This window comes from Antennarius striatus, chromosome 23 (genome assembly GCF_040054535.1).
Source record: "Antennarius striatus isolate MH-2024 chromosome 23, ASM4005453v1, whole genome shotgun sequence".
Classification (NCBI taxonomy): domain Eukaryota; kingdom Metazoa; phylum Chordata; class Actinopteri; order Lophiiformes; family Antennariidae; genus Antennarius; species Antennarius striatus.
In genome coordinates this window covers 12,762,005-12,778,184 of record NC_090798.1, presented here as the reverse complement: position 1 = coordinate 12,778,184, position 16,180 = coordinate 12,762,005, and the positions used below count along the sequence as shown (strand labels likewise).

The 16,180-nt window shown below is 39.6% G+C and overlaps 4 protein-coding genes across 4 annotated transcripts; 2 read left to right on the top strand and 2 right to left on the bottom strand.

The window, feature by feature from the left end:
• Positions 1 to 153: 153 nt before the first annotated feature.
• LOC137590236 (membrane-spanning 4-domains subfamily A member 4A-like) lies at positions 154 to 4,992 on the top strand. Its single transcript, XM_068307705.1, has 7 exons — positions 154 to 462; positions 1,065 to 1,186; positions 1,264 to 1,374; positions 1,897 to 1,950; positions 2,657 to 2,815; positions 2,939 to 3,061; positions 3,959 to 4,992. Exons 1-7 carry the CDS (start codon positions 456 to 458, stop codon positions 3,995 to 3,997), a joined length of 615 nt encoding a protein of 204 aa, XP_068163806.1. The 5' UTR covers positions 154 to 455; the 3' UTR covers positions 3,998 to 4,992.
• Positions 4,993 to 5,111: 119 nt separating this feature from the next.
• slx1b (SLX1 homolog B, structure-specific endonuclease subunit) lies at positions 5,112 to 6,968 on the bottom strand. The gene is made up of 5 exons (XM_068307704.1): positions 6,622 to 6,968; positions 6,303 to 6,354; positions 5,765 to 6,079; positions 5,437 to 5,652; positions 5,112 to 5,343 (listed from the first exon to the last, which is right to left on the bottom strand). Exons 1-5 carry the CDS (start codon positions 6,792 to 6,794, stop codon positions 5,314 to 5,316), a joined length of 786 nt encoding a protein of 261 aa, XP_068163805.1. The 5' UTR covers positions 6,795 to 6,968; the 3' UTR covers positions 5,112 to 5,313.
• Positions 6,969 to 7,339: 371 nt separating this feature from the next.
• zgc:112271 (uncharacterized protein LOC553698 homolog) lies at positions 7,340 to 8,756 on the top strand. The gene is made up of 3 exons (XM_068308367.1): positions 7,340 to 7,599; positions 7,743 to 7,840; positions 8,515 to 8,756. Exons 1-3 carry the CDS (start codon positions 7,537 to 7,539, stop codon positions 8,612 to 8,614), a joined length of 261 nt encoding a protein of 86 aa, XP_068164468.1. The 5' UTR covers positions 7,340 to 7,536; the 3' UTR covers positions 8,615 to 8,756.
• Positions 8,757 to 12,693: 3,937 nt separating this feature from the next.
• On the bottom strand, positions 12,694 to 15,113 carry LOC137590994 (protein c-ets-1-B-like). The gene is made up of 6 exons (XM_068308849.1): positions 14,981 to 15,113; positions 14,614 to 14,817; positions 14,337 to 14,534; positions 13,832 to 14,044; positions 13,631 to 13,749; positions 12,694 to 12,888 (listed from the first exon to the last, which is right to left on the bottom strand). The coding sequence occupies exons 1-6, from the start codon at positions 15,111 to 15,113 to the stop codon at positions 12,694 to 12,696; spliced, it is 1,062 nt and encodes a 353-aa protein (XP_068164950.1).
• Between the last annotated feature and the right edge of the window lie 1,067 nt (positions 15,114 to 16,180).

Sequence of the window (16,180 nt, the reverse complement as noted above, 5' to 3'; positions counted from 1 at the left end):
GCGACCTTTATGAAAGTAGGTCAGGGTAAATTGTTGAAGTCAGGGGTGTCGCGGGATGTTGCAGTCTCTGACTGCCTTGTTTAAACTGAAGGAAGTCAAACTATTGATTTCATATCAGACTCAGTGAAAGCGGCTCTGGAGCTGATTCCTGATCATAACGGGTCGGGCTAACCCCCCAGAATAAATCTGGACTACAGCGTGAAATAAATTCGAGGTAGGAAGTTGCGAAATGCCGTTTGCTGGTGAACAACACGTCATCTCTGAGCAGCGATCGACTCAGCAGCCAATCAGAGGCCGAGTTTCCAGCGGCAGCAGCTGTGGAGCGGACCGGGGTCATGTTTCAGGACGGGCGGGACTCGACCACACCGAGGCCGTCCAGAGGTTCGGGTCTGGATCTGGACCGAGGACATTAACGCGATAACCAGAGGAGGTGTTTCAGGGGACGGACGGACACGATGGCAGGTAAACAACGCGGGATATTTCAGAGGGAGTTGTAATCTGCAGGATTTAATCCGGATTCTCCTCCGCCGTGTGACCGTTACCCCGTTCAGATCGGGTCTTATGGCGGAAAACTTGATCCACTGAACTCAAATGTGTGTGTGTCCTGGTCACGTGGTGTTCTAACGGAGGATTAATACACACATAACTAGAACCAATGCAGTCACAGACGACAGCATCCTCCCTGAATTCAACATGTTACCTTTACGTACTTCTGTAAGTCAACGATCAAAACTAGTGTTCTGACCTACTGTCATTGATCAAAGCACTAGCTTTGATCTACGGTCCTACTTACACTAGTCTTCTCCCTCATCTTTCTATCTTATATTGTTACTGAGTGTACAAAAGTTGAAATTTGACCTTGACCTAGTTTTGTCAAGGTCAAGGTCTTCATCTCATCTTCATCCCCTTCGCTGCCTGGAATAATAATCAATCCGTCAATGATCGATGTGGGAATGTTACTTTTTTTTTCCACTCTAAATAATCACATGCGTATGTATACCTCACACACACACACACACACACACACACACACACACGTCCCTCACGTGGTCCTCTGGTTCCAGACGGAGCAGCGGAGGATCAGGACGCCATCAGCCCGGCTCAGAGCCCTCTGGTCGCCGTGACCTTCCAGAAGAACGTCCACAGGAAGGAGAAGTACCTGGAAGCAGAGCCCCAAGCTCTGGGGGTACTCGTTTTATTTTATATATCTGAATATGAACTTTAATGTGTCTTTAACGTGAATTCTTCTCTCTGACGTCCCAGATCACGCAGATCGGTCTCAGCTTGTTCCAGATCATCAGTGTGGTCGTGTTTCTGGCCAAAGACCTGACGCGTGTGAGCACCGACATCCCCTTCTTCATCTCCTCTCTACTGGTGAGAGGGCCGACGCTTCATATATGAGGTTAATATGTGCAGCGCTGTAGTGATGGAGAATAAATGAGGGAAATTTTTCACCACTGTTCCCTCTACATCGGCTCTCTTCTGATTCCATCTGTAAATTATCTTTAGTTGTGTAACTTTTTAGAAAGCGTGATTCACGAAATCTTGGGAAATATTGTTCACTGTGCTGCTTTTGTGGGCCGAAAGAATAAATAACACATAAGTGGAAGCAGCTCTTTGTGCTGCTTCCTGTTTGAAGGAGCTTCTGTCACAACACTGTCATGACATTAGTTACCGTAGAGGAGTTACACAACAGAGGCACCAGCATCCTGTCCCTTTACGGTAAATGTTCATGGTACCCACCACTAGAGGGCACTCTATAAATTTGTTTTTCTGTGCAACATTTTTTAATCATTATACCCAATATTCAATTTGATTGGAAGAATTTGAACTATTATAATCCAGTCTTATTAATTTAGACTGTTCAGTAAGTTGATGTGTGACTTGTGTGTTTAGGTGGTGATAGCCGGCAGCGTGGCGGTGGCAGCAAAGAATCTCCATGTGCCAACGGTGAGTTGTTAACAGGATCAGCGACAGCGCATAATATTAAATAATGTAAAAGGTTAAAAAGGTTAGCACGCTGTGTAAAGGGTTAATAGAACCAGTATGTTATGATTTGCAATAAAAATCCATATTTAGACCAAAATGAAACAAAGACAACACAGAAAATGTGGAAAATTGAGGGAATGAGTGGAAATTTTCCTTAAATGAATTAAAAAACACAATTTAGTTTCTATTTTTCACTTCTGTCCCCTCTACGTCGGCTCTCGTCTGATTCCATCTGATTTTCAACATTCCACTTTGGGACTGATATAGATAGTAAAGAAAATATTTAGTAATCTGCAACTATGAATGCTTCATGCACCACATTAAAACAGACACCATTGTAAAGTGACATGACTGCATTTTGTAGTGACATCATCACGGCATTAAAAACATACAAGTTTCCATGGTGATGTCACTGCCGCAGACTAATTCGATTGATCCAGATTCTGGGGGCAGGTTTACAATCCTTTGGCTTCATGATGATGACATTTTCTTTTAGGTGAACTGTTTCCTTGAATTTTAATGTCAGAATCGGCCTAATTCAATGAGGAACAGGGTGAAGAAACGTTTTCACTTAGATCAGCCGGATAAACAGGTCATGTGACCATACTGTGTTAAAGCTGTGTCATGTGACCATACTGTGTTAGAGCCGTGTCTCCTGGTGTCTCAGCTCAGAGCCTGCTTGGGGATGCAGATCGTGGCCGTTGGCGCCGCCGTGTTCAACTTCGTCCTCGCTGTGATAAAAATGGAGGACGCGCCGTATTACTGCTGGCATTACTACTATGACAACTTCACATTGCACTATGGTGAAACCTGCCGTAAGATCGAGGTGGGCTGTTAATTCTTATGAGAGCTTTATTTCCACTGGATTCAACTTATTATACGCAAACGTATAATAACTTTGTTTTGTTTTTTTACTTCATGCATCACATCTGTTATTCTCTACTTATAGAACGTTCATTCCCACTTTCACGCTGAGAGTATGGTGGTCCAGGTCGTTCTGGTGGCCATCTCTGCCACTTTGGCCATCTACAGCTGCAAGGTGGTCAACTGCTGTGCACCAGCCCCCAAAATGGTGAGTAAACGCGGCTGAGGGTCCCTGGGCTGAAGGGTCCAAGGATGTCATCAGGTGTCAGCTTCGTTAATGCGAACAGTGTTGGACTGAATCATAGATCGTCTTGGACCCAACGTCAGCTGTTGTGTTTCTCTGACAGTCTTCACATCACAAATCTGTCATTGGAGATTAAAATTACAGTATTTTCCGGATTATAATCAATCAATCAATCAATAAATCAATCACCTGTTATTTATATATCGCTTCATAACATCTGAAGATATTTCAAAGCGCTTAACAGATAAGCATCCAGGATTTAATATCCTTGAGGCAGGTTTCCAATTTAGTTAGCTGGTCAGATTCATTTATTTTAATTGATAAATATAGTTGTGTGTCGTCTGCATAACAATGAACATTAATGTTACGTTTCCTTATAATATTTCCCAATGGGGGAGTATGTATTATATTATAATTATATTATATTATAATTATATTATAATTATAAGGCACATTAGAATTATATTTTTATATGAAATTATATTATTAAATATTAAAAATATTATTTATACATATATACATATATATAATAAAAATATGTAATGGGCTATATTAAATGTTTTTCCATGTATAATGTTGGTTATTGAGAAAATAACCGGAAAATGCTTTACGAGACAAAATAATTTTAGAAATTGCTAAATGAATTAATCTAAATAGAATTAAACTAACAGGGAAAAAATGTTTGTAAAGCTGTTATCATACTCTATGGACGTGCGAAATCTTTTTGTAAATCCATCATTACAGCAACGCCTAGTTGTTTGTGTCCTTGGAGGAGAGTTTGTATCAGCATCTCTGCGCCATATATCTGATTTCAGCGTCAATAATGAACTCCATCAGTTTCTTATTTCTCTTGTCTTTCAGCCGGTGATAACAGTACAGGTTCCACCTGTCCAGCAGTGAGGAGACACGGCTGGGAGCAGAAGACAGCTAAAGCTGTACTCATCAAATGTTCAGACCAACTTAGCATTAAATCAAACTGTGAAAGTGAAATTAGTTATATGTGGAGGTGAACCAAGCAACAGTTCAAGAGTATTGTTTCTGGAAATGTGTTCTGGTCACCTTCTCATGGTACCTGAGCCGATCAGTAGCAACCAGCTGACAGATCATTGATTATAGATCAGTCGGTGATGGACAGTTCAGACTAAAAGGAGAGTGACATCCCACAGATGAGGATATGATTGATCTCTGAATCATGTGTTTAAATCAATATACAGTATATAGCTTATATTACTTCAGTATAATCAAGATGCAATGTCCTGGTAGTATACATATTCTCTGAAATTCTCAAATATATTTTTTAAATTAGAGGCAGTATTTTCATATACAGTATTTTCCGCGCTATAGGGCGCACCTAAAAGCCTTTATTTTCTCAAAAACCGACAGTGCGCCTTATAATCCAATGCGCATTATATATGAAAGAAGTTTTAAGCTAGGCCATCCATTGGAGGTGTGCCTTATAGTGTGGAGAAATTTTTGTGTGTGTGTGTATATATATATATATATATATATATATATATATATATATACACACTGTATATCAAACAAAAACTATAATGAGGCATGTAATTGTTTTTAAATTCATCTTTTATTTTGCGAACGTAAGATTTGCATCTTCTTTCATATGGCCAGTTTTAAATATATCACATTAAAACCACTAAATGATAATGAACATTAAGATAATCTCCACATTAAGACACACAACAGAAATCTCTAATACGCACTTGATATTTTCGAGAAGGACAGAACAATGTGTGCCTGCAACACTTCAACAGTATTGTTCTCCAACTGCTCCTGATTAATGATGATCAATACCTAAATAATTCTTTTAACTGATTTTGTCAACATAAATAATCTGTGTGGAATTTACAACAATAAAGGTTTTATTATTATTTGTATTTGTGGAGCGTATGGTGTGTGTTGCCAACATGCTGGACTGTCACGTTTCTATCATATTCTCCATATTTTACACACACACACACACACACACACACACACACACACACACACACACACACACACACACACACACACACACACACACACACACACTTTATGCATTGAACACATGTGAAAGCAGCAGACATAAATAAGATGATTGATTTAATTAGAAAAATAAAAACAGAACATCTTTGAGATATGATGGACATAGAAAACACTCTGAACATTCTTGTGTCTGTACTTTAAAACTTCGGGGGGGGGTTTCAGGTAGGACTCCTTCAGATCTGCAGTTCATCCGTCCAGCGGCTCTGTGTAAGACAAAATGAAAACATTCATCCAATATGAAACACATGCTTCAGTACAGAAACACCGCTTCCTTTGGTTAAACTGGTAAAACCTACGTGTGAAGCAGACGGCCTGATCTCCTCCAGGTCCCCGAAGCAGCCGCGTTTGTGGCGGATGAGCCCCCCCCACAGCACAGACTGGTGGCAGGCCGGACATTCGCCTTCCACTGGGAGGAGACGGGACGGTTCGGACTTCAGGAAATGTTTGGCCAGACAGATCACATGACTCTCCATCTCACAGGACGGATGGAAACAGCTCAGCTTATCCGACACCTGAGGGAAAGTTAAACTGTTAAACTATTTCTACTTTAGACTGGTGTGGCTGACAGTTTCCTGCCTCTCGCCACAAAAAGACGGAACAAAAAGACTCCTGGAGACACCCTACCTTGACCGATCCCTTACAGAGGAAACACCTGGATGATGACTCCTCCTCCTGTCTCTCTTCCTGAGGCGTCTTCTTGGTTCTCACGTTCCCAAAAGCAATGGGGATGTGTAGCGGAGGCTGCAGACGTGGATCAAAGTCCATCTTGTACTCCTGCTTGAGCCAGCGGACCGTCAGTGGGAGTCTGTTCCAGGGTCCCACCTGCAGCATGTTCGACACGACGCGCCAGTGGAACTGCAGGCTGGATTCTTTTCTGGAGCGCCGGGAGACGTGTGAGAGACGCCTGGAGGAGTGAGGATGCTGCCAGGCCCACTCAAACTGAAGAAAAAGAAGATACTTAGAATTATTAACAGTTTACATCTAGAAAATACCATAAAACAATAAAGCAGAAAAGGAAAAAAAATTATACCAGCAGACATAATCTGAAAACATACATTAGAAAAAAAAGAAATAATCATTTTTACATTCTGGGTTGAATTCACTCAAATTTGAGACTTTTTTTTTAATGAAATAAAATTGGGAAGTTGAAGTCCATACGTACTCTAAGTGCAGCAATATCAGAGGGAAACCCATGTATGATGAGGATCATCTCCCTGAACACAAAGGCAACATTATCAGTAAAAAATAAAATTTTTATATATATATATATATACATATATATATATATATATAAATTTTATTTTTTTATATATATATATACATATATATATATAAAAATTTTATTTTTTATTTATATATATATATATATATATATGTGTGTGTGTGTGTGTTTATTTTTTAAATTATATATATTATTTATTATCATTATATATTTATATATTTAAATATTTATAATTATTTATTATAATTTTTTTCCTCACCATGGTCCCCGGCCGCTGGTCCTCTTCGCGCCCCCCCGGTGCCGTCCGGCGTTGTGTTGACCGATCCTGCGTTCAGGATTCACGGTGAAGCCGACGTAGATCCGACCTTTGAACCTGGGGTTGGTGCAGTAGAGCAGGTACACCCCGAAGAAGCTCTCTAGCTCCACCACCATGGTTCAATCCCAGTTTAACTCCGATTAGCGGCGTTTTAAACCGTCCAGTGGGAACTTTAGCGAACTAATGACGGAAAACATCATGTAAATAATGTATAATAATTCAGTTAAAGCCACTACTGATTCTGCTACGGCAAAACTACCTATTTGCTCCACTGCCTACATCTGTTTTGATAAATACTGCACAGTGAATGAGGTTAAATGAACCGAGCATGAAAACAGTAAGACTTAGAAGGCCACAGAAATGCCTGATGAGAAAAGCACCAAATGACGCATCATTGATTTATTATACGCCAAATAAAAAACTTTTTAAAATTGAAAAGGGAATAATAGCGATAAAAAATAATTAAAGAAACAAAGTTCACTCGTTGTCCTTAATGGAAATCACCGAATTTCGGACGTCTTTCAAAGAGGACTCCTAATGTTATGACTCGTTTTCAAACTTTATGTCCCACCCATTATTGTTCATGTAGCGCATGTGATTGGTTGTTGCTTCCGCCGCTGTAACGCCATTGGACAGTTTCTTGTTGCGACCCATGACGTCACGCGCTGTTGTTTAACCACACCGAAAACGCCGTGCGATGCAGAAGCTGCTGTGGAGAGACTGTTGTGTGATTGTTCGTTGAAATCTGACTGTGCAGAAGCTGTACTTTTAACTAGAAGAATTCTACAGTACTTCCGGAGTCTGCGTCATCCAGCAACACGTCTGATTTCACGATCCTACGTCACTGTTCATGAAGACATGGTTGTGACAGCTGATCATATCCGGGATAAACTGCTGCAGGAGCTGGAGGCGGTCCACGTGGTAGGGATGCAGCCGCTCAGTGTCAGCATTGAGACGTTTGTTTGTAACTGCAGAAAGAATAGATTAGAAAATAACCTGAACTCGACAAAGTGCTTCATCACTACATCACTTCTTCATTTTTGATCTTTACCTGTCTCCTCCAGGAGGTAGAGGACACCTCACCCAACAGGTGTGCAGCCAGCTTTAAAGTCCTGGTGGTGTCTAACCAGTTTGAGGGTAAATCACTGCTGCAGAGACACAGGTGTGATATTATTGACATCTGACTCTTTCGTATGTGGGACAAAACAAAATCCCGATCAAGAGTGACGTCTCATTTGGTTGAAGATGCTCTGACCAGTGTAGTGAATAAAACAGTCGTCTGCATATTAAGATGAATACAATAAGGAGAACTAGGAAATTTGCTGTGTGAGTTTAATTAAAGTTGCTCAAAGAAAGGTTATTTCTACATAAAGGTGAAAGTTGTCATATTTAATTAATTTCATTAATTTGGTTGCAAAAAAGGGTTAACAGCACCTTGTCAAAATAGGAGCCTCTGATTGGTTCTTGGACGTGATGGAGATCCCCGTTCATAGGACTGTATGAAGGAGGACCATAAGCAGACAATGGGTTATATTTAAATATATTTAAATTTATAAATATAAATTATTCACATTTTTATCGCATCAAATAACATCTGTTTGAAATTTTGATGAAAATTAATAAGTATTTGGTCTTTTCAGCACATGAATAAGTAATATATTTTTGTCTCATATCATGGGAAATGTTTTACACTTGGTGGGAGCAGTGATGGGGGCCATATTCCATTATATTTTTATATTTTGCTGCGGATCACAGTTTGGACACCCCTGCTCTAATGTAAAGGCTTTCCTCTTAACATTGAACATATTTACATCCATATCGTATGTATTTTAACAGGATGGTGAATTCGTGCCTGGGGGAGGAGCTGAAGGAGATCCATGCCTTTGAACAGAAGACTGTCACACCGGGGCAGTGGGAGAAACAGAAATCACAGTGACATGATGTCACTCCCACAGCGTTGTCTCAAGCACAGTCATGCATATATAAGCATACGTACAGTATATGTCTCTGATTACTCTTCAGTATTGATACAAATGTTCTGAGGATTCTTGTGGGATTAAACATCACTGCAATTTGTCTTTGTTTTGTTTTTTCTGTGACTTCGACAGGAAATCCCTGCAGGTGGTTCATCTATTGATATGTGAATGGGACCATATTTATGCAAGAAGTATCTCTTCAAAGCGATTGAAATCATAGCAGATAAAGAATGGAAAAGCACAGCAGTCACTGATAGACGGGACACTACTGGGGTTATAGTGGTTTTGGTGTTGCTGCAAACTTGTAACTTTTTTCAGAAGCTAAAACAAAATAAAAACAAAAAATGAACATTTTATAACGACGCTGACATGAAATACTTGCACACAGATCAATGATCAATGAGTTTTAAACTCATTCGGTATACAAGGGATTGAAGTTGAAGTTCAGATTATTATGTGTAGTTATAATTAGATATAATCTTTTATATGTAAATAATTTCTTGAACAGTTTAAGTAGTAGGGCTCCCTGTAAATGAGTTGTTTTGATGAGGGCCAGGTGTACACAAATGGACCAACCAAAAGATTTCAATTGAATCTTGCTTTTATTTCTACACAAGGTTAAAAACAGACCACGTGCTGTCAGCAGCACATCCTCCCATCTCAGAAACTACAATATTTACACCAAAACATTTACTTTTTAACAGAAATCAAATGATCACTGGAGCATTTAGAAGGTTTAGGCCAGTATTATATGCATTTGTTTGGCATAACTTGAAATAAATGATTAAATCAGGTACTGTGTTTCTTTTGTAAACAGAATGTAGATAAATGTTCACGCAACGTCATAAAAACTGGAACTAAAAACAATTGTAATACATAGCTGGACCAAGTGGTGAGGTGCTGACCATGTGGAGCAACCGACTGAAATAATTATGGCTTTTAATTGAAAATACTGGTATATACATTGTAACATAAAATCATGTTAATAATGGGATGTCACAAAAAAAATAGAATATGCTATAATAATAATGAACATGGGAGGATGGGAACATGTTAGTGGTGAAGGCGGGCTGGGGGGGTTGCAGTATGATAGAAATGGTCATGTGTATTTGTTCACAACACTGAATGTTCATAAGTTGAGGACAACCTGTTTACCATTTAGGATTAGGGCAGATAACAAAAATGCTTTTTCTGCAGGAGGAAAACTTTTTTTTTATTTAGCTTCATTTTCTTTTTTTTATAATTGTTTGTCCTACCTTGCTTGAATTGTGATGAATAAAGTCCACTGAATATAAATGACAGGTGCATTAATAACATAACCCGTATGAGCAGAGATGAGCAGGTTTCTCATCTCTGCGTATCGTGTGTGTTGGAGTGAACTGATCCTGACTGCGGCCTCCGTGGGGCGTTATTAAGGGCATGCAGACCCCCCGCGGACGGGGGTGTTCAACATGACACAATACCGCTGTGACAGTCAATCTGTGGGGGGGTGGAGGGCCTGTTAATTTCACCAACACAAGGCAACCACTGAAGCATGTGTTTTCATGTGCTACATGCTAAGAAACACACACAAAAAATAATTTCAATTTAAAAAAAAAAAGTGATTGGGGAATTAAATACTGAGGCTATATATCATAGATGTAACTCATGGCGCAATAAAATACAGGTTCTTATAGAAATAGATAGAAAATTATATTAGTGGTGTATTAATATAAGAGAAGTACTTACTATTGATTAGTAATGTAATTACATTTATATCTAGATTAAACAACATTTAAAAACATGAATATAATGGCTGTTTTTCCAAAATATAGGCACACACACACACACACACACACACACACACACAGTGAGATGCTGTTTTTATATGGTTTTACCCTACACTGAGTCACGTTGTTCACAAAGCAGATCTGCTGAATGTTCAAAGCTTCACATTTAATCCACAGTCCCACATTTATAGCGTGATAATCTGAAGATATGGCTGAATGCTGATTGGATTTTATCGCTCAGTGAAAAGGAGACCCAAACAAGAGTTTGAAGATTACTTCCACCACTTACCCCCCCTCCCAGAGCTCGCTAATGGAAAAGCTGGCGTGGGGTGGCGTTAGAAATAAGTCAGTCCACACATCTTATTTTGAAAATCACACCTTCTGCAGTGTAGTTTCCCCAAAGTAAGAAATCTCACTGATACCATATGGTGTATGATGTATTGTCACGAAGGCAAGGGTATGGACCCAGATGCAGAACACCGTAGGCAGAGCTTTTGTCCATGATTTAATCAAAACTCATTCTCCAGACAAGGCAAGAAACAGAACCAGAAACCAAAGTGAAGAACAAACCTTCAGGAACAGACTGAAGGAAACCCAAACTAAAGGAACAAAGCAGCACGGAGCGCTCCTCCAACCCGGCTTAAAGAGCCTTGTGGTCATTAGCTCGATGAAGTTCAGGTGTGAAGATCAGTAACAGGTGTGGGGAGGAGTCTCAGGTGTGGAGAGGACCAACAGGTGTGGAGCCGTGGCTCCACCCACATGTTTGGCCTCTCTCCCTGCCACGCCGAACCGTGACACGGATAGTAATTTAACTGAATGGTCAGCGTACGTATACACAGGTTAACTCCATCCAATAAGACACTTAATAATAAGTCACATTAGAAAAGGTGGTGTTGATGTTGGTGTCTGTTTGCAGGATTACTGAAATATAATAATAATAATAATAATAATAATAATAATAATAATAACAGTAATAATAATTAAATAATAATAATTACAGTAATAATAATAATAATAATAATAATAATAATAATATAACAAAAACAACAACAATAATAATTTTTTTTTTAAAAATTTCAAAAAAATCAGCAACACTTTACATACAGAAAAAAAAAGGTCAAACAAGAGATCCAGAAGTATAGGTGAAATAGGTGTAGTGGGTTAATAGGGGTTGGCAAAGGATCTGTACCCCAAAATACATTACTGAGATTTGGTGATGGGAGGGAGGAGGTTGGATTCAAAGGAAGTATAATAATAATAATAATAGTAATAATAATAATAATAATAATAATAATAATAATAATAATAATAATAATAATAATAATAATAACAATAACAACAACAACAACAACAACAATAATAATAATAATAATAATAATAATAATAATAATAACAACAATAATAAAATACATTTTATTGGTTGTAACACTGTTTTTATTGCAGGATTGAGGATTGAGTCAGATTTAGGTTTTCTAGTTCCTTTTTTAGAAACACTCATAAACCAATAATAGTTCTAATGTGATCCAGATGCTGGGGGCAGGAATTGTATGTTGGAGGTCAGTCTATCGGGGGATTGCTGGGTTTAGGTGCATAAACTAATTGTCTAAGAGGTGTTTTCTCTTTGAACTCTGATTATCTAAAAAATCGTAGTTCAGTCATGCTAAATGAAGATCGTGTCCCGGTAAACATTTCCTTTTCAACACAGTTTTCAAACTGGTTTTTTCTTTTTAACCTTGTATAGTTTTTTTAATATATTTACACCAAACCTACAAGCTTCATTTTTATATGTCACAAATAATTCCTTCCAGCAACAAAATCAGATCTTTGTCCGACTGATGTGCTTAAAACTCATGACCCCACCCTGAGAGAAACCCTCCTGGTGGGTGTCTGAATACAGATCACCCGGTGGATGAACTAATGGAACTCCTGCCTTTCACTTCACCACAGGTGAGGACCGGGTCATGTGTGTGTGAATGGCGTGTTCCACCGCTGTGGAGATATTAGGTGGTCGAAAATAACATCTGAGATACATCACTGGGGTTTAAGGAAGTCAAACCCCCCCGGCTCCTCACAGAGCAGGGATTAATCTGCTGGCTCAGATTTAAGAATGAAATCTTTCTGCCGTACTCCATCTGCTAAGACGCTTAATAACACACAGTCATGTGTGACACACGTGTTGAAAATATACATTTATTGTGTTGATTCTCTCAGTAACAACATTACAGCGTCCCATGTAAAGTGCTCTCCTCTTAAGGTCTCCAGTGACTCTGTTACTGCAGCATGGCGTGCAGCTCCCCCGGCTCGTATCCCAGCAGGCCTTGCAGGTTGCAGACAAAGCGGTAAACGTAGCGTTTTCCTGCTGTCTTGCGAATTATGTTTTTATCGTAGTAATATCGTAAACCGCGACTCAGCTTCTCGTAGTTCATCTTTGGTTTGTTCTTCCTTCGACCCCACAGCAGGGCCACCTGGAAAAGAAGTGATAATTAGATAACGTGAGGAAGTGACAACAGACATTAATGAACAATTCTAGTCCTTAAAGGGCCAGGTGTAACTAATAAATGTAACTAAACGTAACTCAATTTAATGTAACATAAATGTAACTAATAAATGTAACTAAATGTAACTCAGTGTAATGTAACTAAATGTAACTACTCCTTAATGTAACTAATAAATGTAACTAAATGTAACTCAGTGTAATGTAACTAAATGTAACTACTCCTTAATGTTAAATAACTGAATTTCTGACTGATTCTAGTTCCAAACATTACAGTTAGACAGAAAAAACATGTTTGTTTGTTTCTCTGTTCTAACATAAATCCTTTTCATTTGTCAGGTTATTAAACCCACAGAACTCCATCAATCAAGGATCAAACTATCGATCAATAAAGAAAACGTTTAGTCAAAGTTAGAATGGGCTGAACTACTGCATTGTGGGAATCGTAGTTCTGCTCAAAGCTCACTTTTGACCTATTTATCTTTAGACACTCTGATCTTTTATGCTCCTGCGGGCCACATAAAATGAGTGGAGGGCCACATGTGGCCCCTGGGCCTTGAGTTTGACACATGATCATCAAAGAAGGCATGCTTTTAAAAAGTTTAACCGTTTTCTACAGCAGGACGCAAAAACAACATGGTCAATATTAATGGACGAATGGGTGCATGCGTCAGGAGGAAATCACACACACACACCTCATCACACACACACACCTCATCGGGGTCGGTCAGCTTGAACTCCCAGCCGTCTCCGGTCCAGTTAATACACGACTGACAGCTACGATCTGTGAGGAGCTCCAGCAGAAACTGCCACAGCTGGATGGGACCGCTTCCTATAGTAATAATAATAATCATCATGATAAAACCATAGGAAAAATACCTGAAAAAAAGGTTTACAACTTGAACACTGCTCACCTGTGTAGCCGGCCAGGATGGCTGCAGGGATCACGGCTTTCCCCAGATCGGTTTTGTTGCCCACGTATTCCTTGAAGCTTCTGTGTGTCTTTGGTAAAGTGAAAACCGCTCCTGGAATGGTTTGTTCCATCACCGAGTCCAGATCCTGGAGCGGAGCGGTCCACGATAGAGAGCCCACGATGTCAGAGTCGTCACGGTGACCGACCTCCGCCTCTAAGTCAGCAAGAACAGAACCACAAGAACCACAAGAACCACAAGAACCAGGTGACCAAACAAAACAAACAAAGCTCAATCTGAATAAGATGATTCTGATTTTGCATTTGGATCCATTTTCATTATTTCAAGTCCCACTCACCAAGAATTTCGCTCCTAGATTTGAACACCTTCATTTGGAGCAACAACTAACCGAATAGCGACAGGTTTAAATGTGATCACCAATGCATTGATTTACCAATAACACACTGTACTGCACATCTTATTCGTCCCATGTTAAAATATGCGTCACCTCCGTTCCCTCCTGTGTCCTGCAGCAGAGCAGCAGTGTTCGTGTCCCTGCTGGGATGTTCTGCTGGGATCAGGTAGTATTGTGGTTGTTGAACACATTGAGGGTCCACAGGATGAAGGTCTGTCCTCTCACACGGATCGTACTCAAAGTGATAGCTGTGTTTTACTGAATGCTCCTTCACACAGTCTGAGTAGGTTTCTGAGGGAAACGGAAACACTGATCAATATAAAGACACAGCGATAGACCCACAGTTTGGACCAATCGGGTTCTCCTTCACCTCTCCTCATGTCCTCCAGGTGTTCCCAGAGGATCTCTCCTGCGGTGCAGTCAGACATCAGACCCAGGAAGGTCTCTCTGTCCAGGCCACACAGCTCCTCCCCCCGCAGGCCCCTCAGGTCTGACCCCAGGCACAGGAGCCCGAACTCCGTCTGACACCAGTCCAACCAGCGGTTCACCTCCCACTCAGACCACAGACTGGGATCTGGACGGACGACAACGTGGTGACACTTTACTGTGGAGCTCCACAAACGTGGACCTCCAGTGGTCACAGGGGGGAGAGAACAAGGACTGGACCGTAATGTCAGAACAAACATGTTTAAAGTGTCTGTTCTCATGTTGGTAGAGAAATGTCCTTGTGTCTGTACCGTGTGGAAAGTGGTGGTTTATTCTCTCCTGGGCGAAACCAGCAAAACTGGCCTTCAAGGCTTGACTGAGAACCTCCTTACTGGTCGGTGTGAGAGGAGGAACCTCCAGGGCGTCCAGCTCTGAGACAAACATTAAATGTTTCCTCCATTAACTACATTTACATTAGGGTGTGTAATTATACATGAAATATTCATCAAATTATACAAATTCATCTAGAAATCATTCAGCTTAATTTCACTCATCTTATTGAACATTTATGAATACTTAATTTCTTATGAGGCCTGTTGTGATAAGAAATGGAGTTTGATTTTAAATTAGAGAAATGTGAAGCTTTAATTCATGTCATTACTTTCCACTAATAACCACACTCCTTTGCTAATAAACACCTTTTGTCTGGTTATCTGTGCACACGTCAACCCACTCAAGTGTTGTTAGGTTTATCCAGGAAAAACATATAAATGATTAGAAAAATTCAACTTTCTTTCAGAATAAAAATATTTTTTACAAATATGAACCTCATCTTAAAGAAAGCTGAAAGCTTAAAATGATGACGTTAAAAAGATTAATTAAAACAAAAAACTAAAGAACAAAAAATAAGAAAATGACACTTTAATAAATTACATTAAACATCGTGTCATGTATTGTCATGATTATTATTATCGTTTCTGAAACATGTCCTTATATCCTTTCATAGCTACATTATAATGTCATGAACTCCCATGATGTTAAACTAACTGTTCATTAAACAGTTTAAAACGCGAGCAGACGGATCTGAACGGAGCAGAAACAGAATCAGGCGTCTCACCATACGTGCTGATGTCCATCCTGGTGATGAGTCGGGGGTCAGCTGGAAGAAACTGGGATTCGGATTGTGAAATGGAGCTTCATATAGAGGGAGGGGGGCCCAGACTGGTTGGACACCCATCAATCACGTCCATGTGGGAGTGGCAGGTGTGTCACACACACACACACACACACACACACACACACACACACACACACACACACACACACACACACACATATACACACACACACACATATACACACACACACACACACACACACACACACACAGACTCATATATATATATATATATATATATATATATATATATATATATATATATATATATATATATGTATGTATGTGTATATATGTGTATATATATGTATATATATGTGTATATATATATATG

Bases quoted from the DNA above. Each gene is read 5' to 3' on its own strand.
- slx1b (XM_068307704.1), bottom strand. From the start codon at position 6,794: ATGGTGGTGGAGCTAGAGAGCTTCTTCGGGGTGTACCTGCTCTACTGC. The intron at 5,653-5,764 runs GTAGGGTGTCTC...ACTTTCCCTCAG, and splicing joins TCTGTAAGGGATCGGTCAAG to GTGTCGGATAAGCTGAGCTG. The intron at 5,344-5,436 runs GTAGGTTTTACC...TGTCTTACACAG, and splicing joins TCAGGCCGTCTGCTTCACAC to AGCCGCTGGACGGATGAACT.
- zgc:112271 (XM_068308367.1), top strand. From the start codon at position 7,537: ATGGTTGTGACAGCTGATCATATCCGGGATAAACTGCTGCAGGAGCTG. The intron at 7,600-7,742 runs GTAGGGATGCAG...TGTCTCCTCCAG, and splicing joins AGCTGGAGGCGGTCCACGTG to GAGGTAGAGGACACCTCACC. The intron at 7,841-8,514 runs GTGTGATATTAT...GTATTTTAACAG, and splicing joins TCACTGCTGCAGAGACACAG to GATGGTGAATTCGTGCCTGG.
- LOC137590994 (XM_068308849.1), bottom strand. From the start codon at position 15,113: ATGTTTGTCTCAGAGCTGGACGCCCTGGAGGTTCCTCCTCTCACACCG. The intron at 14,045-14,336 runs GTGACGCATATT...TTGCTGACTTAG, and splicing joins GGACACAGGAGGGAACGGAG to AGGCGGAGGTCGGTCACCGT. The intron at 13,750-13,831 runs GTGAGCAGTGTT...TTATTACTATAG, and splicing joins CATCCTGGCCGGCTACACAG to GAAGCGGTCCCATCCAGCTG.
- LOC137590236 (XM_068307705.1), top strand. The intron at 1,187-1,263 runs GTACTCGTTTTA...CTGACGTCCCAG, and splicing joins CAGAGCCCCAAGCTCTGGGG to ATCACGCAGATCGGTCTCAG. The intron at 1,951-2,656 runs GTGAGTTGTTAA...CTGGTGTCTCAG, and splicing joins AGAATCTCCATGTGCCAACG to CTCAGAGCCTGCTTGGGGAT.